The sequence below is a fragment of the Fukomys damarensis genome, unplaced genomic scaffold (genome assembly GCF_012274545.1).
Source record: "Fukomys damarensis isolate Sample0158 unplaced genomic scaffold, DMR_v1.0_HiC HiC_scaffold_14, whole genome shotgun sequence".
NCBI classification, from domain to species: domain Eukaryota; kingdom Metazoa; phylum Chordata; class Mammalia; order Rodentia; family Bathyergidae; genus Fukomys; species Fukomys damarensis.
The window spans coordinates 67112660-67121479 of record NW_022900926.1 but is presented as its reverse complement, the minus strand read 5'-3'; the positions used below and the strand labels follow the sequence as shown (position 1 = coordinate 67121479).

The window sequence follows — 8820 nt, the reverse complement described above, 5'->3', positions numbered from 1 at the left end:
GATTCTTTTAGTTCTCTTGGAAAGATACCCAACAGAGGGATGGCTGGGTCAAATGGAACCTCCAGTCCAAGCTCTTTGAGGTATCTCCATATTGATTTCCATAGTGGTTGCACTAGTCTGCACTCCCACCAACAATGGAGGAGGGTTCCTTTCTCCCCACAACCCCGCCAACATTTGTTATTGTGTGATTTCTTGATAGCAGCCATTCTTTGTGGGGTGAGGTGGAATCTCAGTGTTGTTTTCATCTGCATCTCTCGAATGACCAGTGATGTGGAACAATTAATTCCTATTAATCTTCATGAATTATAATTTAAAAAGTATTATAAAGTGATTATACCTGTTATTATCAAATAACTTTGAAAAGAAATGGAAAAGTAGTAGTGCAACTGTTATTACAAATTCTAGTTATTTGAATCGTTAATGTAAGACATCAAGGGATATTCGATGTTTTGAGTACACTTTAAAAGGTAGAACTGGTCTCAATTCACAAGTGGAAATAGTAAACAAGAGAAAAAAATAATTTATTCCTTCCATTAAAAAATGTGCTTTGTCCAAACCTGAGGTTGCTAGAGCAGTACGTAGATAAGCCTATCTCTTTATTAGCCAGCAGGTGGCAGCATTGCTACATGAAAAAAATAATTCAGGCGCCTCTTCCTTTACGTAGTTTCCTTCTCTTTAAATTTAGCCAGGGGAGCTGGATTTGAATTCTTAAAAGGATAAAATGACGATCTTTGCTCATCATTCTTCACTTCCGCTTTTATCAGGAGATATATATATGACAAAACTGTTATGTTTTAGCTTTTCTCCCCCACCCAAACACCTCTCTGTCACTGATGTAAATGAACTCCAGGAATAAACTCAGCCTAGAAAAGCTGAAGGAAGCTGGCTTAGCCCTCGCAGGTCTCGGCGGTGGCGCTCTTCCTAACTGAGCCTTCTCTCTCCAAGTGGAGCTTGCCTGAGGCCATGACCTCTCCTTGCAGATCCCCGGGACGTCTTCGGTGGTGCAGAGGAAGTGGAAGGCCCTGCAGCCGGCCTCGCAGCCTCGGGGCTCAGCGCCGCAGGCCAAGTCTCGGATCAGCGCGGTGGCCGCGGAGATAAAGCAGATCCGGGCCCGGCGGAAAACAGCGCGGATGCTGATGGTGGTGCTTCTGGTCTTCGCCATCTGCTACCTGCCCATTAGCATCCTCAATGTGTTAAAGAGGTAACGCTGCTCCTCCCCTGTCTGAAAATGCGGTGGCCTCACGTTTTAACCAGTAACCCCACCCCTCCACTTTTTTTTTTTTTTTTTTTTTTTTTTTTTTCCTTTGGCTAAGAAAATCTGGACCTTCCGCCTGGATCCCAGTCAGACCTGCAGCACTGCAGATCCAGTTGCCACCCCAGGTGGGCCAATGGCCTGCAGCAAGCACACAGGGGATCCTACCGCTGACCCTGGAGGAACAGATGCGGGATCCTCTCCGCCCAGCCTGGCTGCCTCGGGTGTAGCAAAAGTTCTAATGCAAAATCACAAACACGAAAACGGAATCACCTCATTTACTGATTTTTGTTTGTTTGTTTGTTTCCTACCTTGTTTGCTTTTTGATGAGAACAAGTGGAACATGCAAAACTTGGTTCCCAAAGACATGAGCTATACGACAGGAGTCTTTCTAAAGGATACACCTAGATGAGTGTTTTGAGCGGTGAACAACAAAAAATAATTAAAACAGGTATCTATGTGTGGAATGTTTAAACAGAAGGAGAGGAAATCTATTTCTTAGAGGGACTGAAAGAAGCTGAAGATGAATATTAATAAAAATCAGCACCGAAATTTTCAGCCAGGGAAAAGTGGGTAATTTGTTGTATGCTACACAAAAATTTAAGTTCAAATAATCAAGCAGACAGAAAGAGCCAGGGCACAGGCCGAACATCATTGGGAATCAGACTGTCGCTCTTAGACTAAGCCAGGGCGATGTAAATTCTGTTCGTAAATCCTTCAGCCTTCTCCTCCATCCTCTCCTCTCCTTTGGCTTTCCCTGACTTCAGGTCAATATCCAGCTCCCTACAGCCAGGGACCCTGGGGAGAGGCAGCTTTGGCTGGAGTCAGCCTGAAGTTGGTGTATCCACCTGCACAGATTTCTCCTTCATGTTGGCCCTGGTTTTTGATGGCTTCAGGGCCTTCTCGATGGGGAAGAAATGGAAAAGCGAACTTTTGTTTGGTAATATTTACTGCAGTCAGAAGATTTGGGGCAGTTTTGACCCATGTGCCAGCTCACAAAATTGTTTTGCCCTCTGTGACTTTTCGTAACCCCTACCTTATTTTGTGCTCAGAAAAATGCCATATAAATTTATTCTGTTCTCTGCTCCACGGTGTTGCCTGTTCAGGAAAGCCTAAGCAAACAGGCTGTGATACTTACCCTTCCTGCTCTCTCTCCTCTACTAGAAAGTCACAACTCCATGAAAACTGGATTTCCCCTGTCTTGGTTGTTTAACTGCATTTCTTACATAAGAAAAAATAATCTTAGCTTTTTTCCTTAAAACTTAAATTTTTGCCTGTTTAGTCAAAACCAACTTCTTTAAAGCAGTTTTGGTTTCTCCAAGATTTCAAAGATTTTTTTTTTCTCTTTGTTGAACCTATTTCTCTCTCTCCTTCTCCCCCCACTCTCTGAATATCACTTTGTTCCAGGAGTGCACTAATGAATTTCTATCATGTGAAGGAAATATAGATGTGTCACAGAATTGATGACATCCCATGGCAGGAAATGTGCTGTCTTTCACTTATAAATTTATTGGATAGCTGCAAAGTTATCTTCTGTAGATCAGTCAATAGAATTTGATACAGGAGATATCTCTAAGACTGTAACAAAACTTAAAACAGCCTGTAAAGGTAAGGCAATAAAAAACTTTCAGAGTTTAATAGACTATAAGAAAAACGAAAACTCATGAATCTTAAGAAATGATCAGAAACTTATCTGCAGAAAATTAGTTCTCTGAGTACAAGGAAGTCCTAGCAGTCAAATTGTAGCAATGCCAAGTGCATGTTTTTTTATCATTGCACCAATGAGGAATGGGAGTAGTACTTGAAGACTGCAGTTTAAGAGGTTTTTGCTTTTGTTTTGTGCATTAAAGCAAGGCCTTCACACTGAGCTACATCTTTAGCTGCGCCCCCCCCCATTAATTTTATTTCAATATAGGATTTTTGTTAAGATTGCCACATTGCCCAACCTGGGCTCAAACTTGTGATCCTCCTGCCTCAGCCTCTTGAGTGCTGGGATTATAGGTGTGCGCCACCACCCCTGGCTCTCAATGTCTGTATTGTTATCCAAACTAGTATTGCTTTATTTCTGAGAGAGAGAGAGAGAGAGAGAGAGAGAGAGAGAGATTTTTGTCTGACCGGGTACACTTTTTGTATACTAATTGCAGCATGTAGCTGTGTCCAGATCCAAAGCTCTTTTCCATGACCTGTGGTTGTGGTCAGCCCACGGGGCAAGACCTGCAGTGGCTGACAGACTCCTTGCTCACTTTTGACTCTAAACATCTAGAAGCTGCCATCCAGAATCACTCTGACTTTGCTCTTTCCTTCCAGGGTGTTTGGGATGTTTACTCACACAGAAGACAGAGAAACTGTATACGCTTGGTTTACATTTTCACACTGGCTGGTATACGCCAATAGTGCTGCGAACCCAATCATTTATAATTTTCTCAGTGGTAAGTTTTCACTCCTTCTCTATAAATCACAGTCCTGCCCACAGAGGAAACGAGCTGGGTGGAGATCTGGCTCTGTCTAAATGGACAGAAAGCGCGTAGTCACTAGACATATCTTTGCCTGGCCTGAATTATCTTGAGTCTCTTCCTTTACAAAAATGAATGTGTGTTACATAACTACCCAGAGAGAATTACCTAGATTTTTTTTCTTATAAGACTTCAAATAAATGTTGAAATAGGAGGACAGTTATAATTGTGAGAAATTAATAAGACATACTTGCATATGTGCATGCCATACTTTAAACTTATGATTCAGGAATATGTAAAATACCTTTACCTCCTTTGACTTTCTATGTTATTCTTTTGCCAAAGCATATGCCCTAATTGAGATAGAACTGAATTTTCCCACTCTTAGATGTTCTTTGTATTTGTTTCCCTTAAGCGTCACATAGCTTGCATTTATGTCAAATTTTTTCACTGATAACAAAAGTATCATTCCTAGACAATACATTAGTAAATGACACACACAGGTAGACAGTTATAATTTATTGAATTGATGGTACCTCTCTTTATGAAATAAACATAATTATAAAAATAATTTAAATAATTATTATTTCCATTTGACCTATTAGAATTGTACTTGAATTAGTTACATCTTCGCTCTGTCATCTTCTCGAGCTATTTGACAATTAGTTTTTTACTCTACTTCCAAATATTGCATACATGAACTACATTCCTCTTCTAACTTTGTCTTTGGCTTTTGGGTTAAAAAAGAAAAGGACCCATTGAGCAGCTTCTTGGGGAACTAAGTTGTAATTACATAGGACTGAGAAATTCTGGTGTGATACAGCAAAATAGAGAAACTGTGGAAAACACCTGTGAACTGGATGTTCCAAAGAGCAGGGAGAGAAGAGTTTGAGTGCTGCGCCATGAAGGAATCGCACCCTTGAAGAGATAGACATGTGTAGCCTAAGTTAGACATCGCACAGTGGCTACACATACCGAAGATTTTATTTTTGTGGCCTACATTTAGAATAGGTTAAAAGTGACCTACATAGATGATAAGAAGTCAAAGGGATAAACGATTTCATTTCGAAAGATAACTGTCTCACACAGCCCTGTACAAAGGAAGTCAGACCTCTGGGCTGTCCTGGGGAAGCGTGAAACAGGAGCTGCCGGACTGGAGCTGCAGGAGAGTCTGTGCTGGCTCTGGACAGGTGGACAGGGAGGGAGAGGGGCTCGCTGAGTTTGGCTGGTGCTTGTTGTGCTCCTAGGCCTGCCAGCGTTTCCACCCTCCCCTGATCGATCACTCAGGATCCCCATGGCGGGGGGGGGGGGGGCGGAGGCTCAGAGCTCCGAAATGATAAAGGTGGGCCTTCATGTTCAGGATTCCCCGATCAACCGTCAGTATTTTAAAGCCAGGAACGCTTCGAATGTTCCCCCCGGCCCCCAGTTTTGTTTTTTTTCTTTCCTTTTTTTGCCCTGCCTTATGTAGATTACAAAACTGGAAATTTTAGAAACATTGCAATATTTTTTCTGGATATTTTGTTGAACTCTGTTGTAGCAGTCTCAGGCTCCCACGCTATACATATTTTAGCAAAGTTATGGTACAGGTTTAATTGTGTGTGGAGTCGTTGGGTTCCTGGGCGTGCCTCGTGAATGACCATTCTTACAGTGGTTCTATATAGACAGAATATTAGGACGTTCACTCACACACCGGGTTTGACTAAAAGAATGAAACAGACTGCAAACATCCGGTATGAAAATCGGCCTCGTGACTTTATGATATAGTCTCATTGTTTCAGGGATTTGCCAGGCTTCCAATAAACTTCGTTTCCTTTTCCCATTTGCTCCATCGCGGCAAAGCATTACACCGCACTGGTACATCGGCCTAGGGGAGCCCGTTTTCCGAGCTGCATTTGTTGCGGAGACGTTCGCGTGCACAGTTCTTTTCCCTTCCCTTCTCTCTGCCTCGCCAGGAAAATTTCGGGAGGAATTTAAAGCAGCATTTGCGTGCTGCTGTTGCCTGGGAGTTCACCATCACCAGGAGGATCGGCTGGCGAGGGGACGGACCAGCACGGAGAGCCGCAAGTCCCTGACCACCCAGGTCAGCAGCTTCGACGCGGTGTCCAAGCTGTCCGAGCACGTGGTCCTCACCAGCATAAGCGCGCTGCCCGCCGCCAATGGCACAGGGCCGCCGCACGACTGGTAGACTTTGCCCCTCGGCCCACAATACCCGAGTCAAGCTGTTCTTTTTTAAAAGCTCTCTACACAGAATTTTATTATTCGGATGAGCTGAAGCTGAAATGCTTGTCGATCCAGTTTTTAATAATGAATTGCTCTTTGGAAATTAAAAAAAAAAGTCAGTTTAAAATAATTTCTCAATTTTTGAATTAAATATGTTAGAAGTTTTACCTTCACCTGAACTTATTTCAGCCTCTCTCACTTTTAGCTTCGTGTATTAAAATTGGTGTCAAATATTTGGACAGTTTTAGTTCTTTTTAGCATCGATCTCTTGTTTTAATCTCACGCATTCAAATCGGTTGCTAAAAAATCACAAGCATTTAGGCAGTGGCTGTCTTCTGGCTGCTGAAATAAGTAGCAGTTGATAACTCTCAGTTAACAGCACACTTATTTTAGTTGACTTAATAGTTTTTTAAAAGTCACTCCGATGTGTCATCTGAAAGAACATTTGTATATTGAGTAGCATATTATGTGAGATAATGCAAAAGGTATCTTTCAAAACTACATGAAGTATGCACTATTTCACTTTATTTTCCATTAATTTTGTCATGCGTTTGTCCAATTCTTTCAGATCTTTGACTTGATCGTAGCTAACATTCTTGTCCAACATTTGACCAGTAATACAATATGGAAATAAACATTTTTGGAAAGACTCTTGATATAAGGACGTCCAACTCCAGGGAATGACTTAAGCATTTAAAAATAAGGCAAAGTCACCTTAGTACATTCTTCTAACCAACCAGTGAGACAGTCCGCTCTGCTGGATTGCATTAAGAATGTGCCACTGTCCTAGATGTCAGGAAGGAGGAGGGCCTGACCCACACAAGCCCAGGGAGCTGTAGCTGGTCAGCCAGACTCATTGCCGTGCTAGGAAAGACAGCTTGGGATGATGTCTGGGCCTGAAAGGGCAGGAGCTCAACCAAGGCCAGCCATGGCAGCACCACTGTCCCTTCCCCACATGTGACTACAGTGGCACTTTCTATGAGCTACGTAGAGCTGCGTAGCTAGAAGGGAGCTTGTTTTTAACTCACTCCCACATGAACAAAATGAAGTGTGTTTTGTTATCAAGGTAAGGTCTGGAACCCAAAGCACTGTGTGTTTCCAATCATTCCTTTGCAAAATTCTTCTGATTCAGTTATTGATTTGAATGTAAAATAAGTGATCATAGAATGAGGACCCTCAACTTGAGTAGAGAGACAGGTGTTCTGATTATATAGAAGGGAGATGTAGGCATTGTATTTAAGAAACTTTGTCTTAGAACATAATATCTTGTAAGCCTGTGGTTTTTCAAACTTATTATTCTCAGAAAAAAATAACAACCAAATTATCCACAATTTCTTTTCTAATTTTACAGTTTAGGATTTCATTACCTTGTGCCTTTTACTACTCAAAGCAAAATCTCTCTTGTATGAGGTTTATTGAAGTTATTTTGCTAAATCTCAGCACTGTACTAAAGAAAGTAATGTATTTTAAATCTCTCCTTTCTCCCCTTTGTACATTTGAGAATTTATGCTGCATGAAAGGAGAGTTTGTGATGAAAGTTAGCACTTTAATAAGTTTGAAGATAACTTTAAAAAGCATTGGCAGTACGCCTTAAATTCCAAGTAATAGCTCAGAGTAAGTGTAACTATTTTAGATGCCAATAGAACTATCCTTATTATTTAAAAGTGGAGTGGGGTGGAGAGAGGGAGTGGGGAAAGAGTCCAACTCAGCCAGGTAACATTTCCCGGCAGAGTTGAAGCTGGGATTCTTTTGCTCTAGAACTTTGATTCTCAGGGTGGTTTCTGAACTCCTGGGAAGTCACTGAACATTTAGATCTGCCCCTTATCCAAAGTGTACCAAGCCAGAAGCCATGGGTGTGGTGCCAGGGATCCCGACTGTCGGTACCAACTCTGAGGCTGCTCTCCGAGAGGGGCCAGCAGGCCTGGATGCATCAGCCTGGCCTGTGTGAAATAAAGTCTTTCACTGCACAGGAATCTGCACCTGGGGCTGCAGCCCTCCCTGCTGTCAGCCTGGCTGGAGGTCTGAAGGAAGAGGCCGAGCATCCCTGTTGAATCGTCCACGTTGTTTCACTCAAGAGATAACGGTTTTCAGCTCAGTTGCCACTGTGTTGCAAGTGCCCTGTGAGAGAAGACCAGCTTTGCTGTGACCTGGATGACTTGTGTGTTTAACTACAGGTTTCTCATCCCAGTCTTACTTACTAAATTACAAATTTTGTGGAAGCAGATGGTTTCTAAGAACAATCATTGTTACATGGATGGAAAATATGAAATAAAGCTAGAAATGTTGGGAATAGAGTAATAGACCATGGATTTATCTCTCAACCCTTGCACCCAGGAATCCTTTTAAGAGGCAAGGACTTAGTATGGTTACTTTAATAGAACAAGTGGTAAAGAAGCGGGCGTTCTTAAAACCCCCAAATTTTTGGGAAAAGAGGATCAACTACTTACCTCATTATGTGCTAATGACACAAATGAGAAGACTTCTGGAAAGTATGCGCTGGAGCTGTTCTATGCTGTACATTGAATACATATTCTTTGTTTCTTTCTGTTACATTCAAAGATTTCCTGTAAGATGTTAATGTCACCAAAATTTTGTTATTAATAAGGATGGATGAGATAATTTTACCTAATGTAGAATATATTTGAACTTCATTGTTTTTTGCATATCTACAAAGCCATGAAGACCGTGATATTTGAATTTATTCATTCTTGGCAAAAGAATTACTCTCAGTTTATGAGAAAAAAAACTTTGAATTTTTCTAAAACTCAGAGAATTTCTTGGATATTGCAGCCAGTTATAAATCATTGTTGTGCTAATTAATTGCAAAGTGTTAGGTGCAATGATATTGAGTTTCACTCCCAGTGTACATTGTTTTAATGAAGGTTAAGATAAATA

General features: G+C 41.5%; 1 protein-coding gene across 4 annotated transcripts in view; it reads left to right on the top strand.

Moving 5' to 3' along the window:
* Hcrtr2 (hypocretin receptor 2) overlaps positions 1-8529 on the top strand; it is a 91531-nt gene extending 83002 nt beyond the window's left edge. The window contains exons 5-8 of one of the 4 annotated variants that reach the window (XM_010628937.2): positions 981-1201; positions 3560-3681; positions 5658-5785; positions 7896-8055. In XM_010628937.2, the coding sequence (XP_010627239.1) occupies positions 981-1201; positions 3560-3681; positions 5658-5785; positions 7896-7976 (552 nt within the window). In that variant the 3' untranslated portion in view covers positions 7977-8055. The other 3 variants (XM_033763415.1, XM_010628936.3, XM_033763416.1) reach the window with 3 other exon arrangements.
* The last annotated feature ends 291 nt before the right edge of the window (positions 8530-8820 follow it).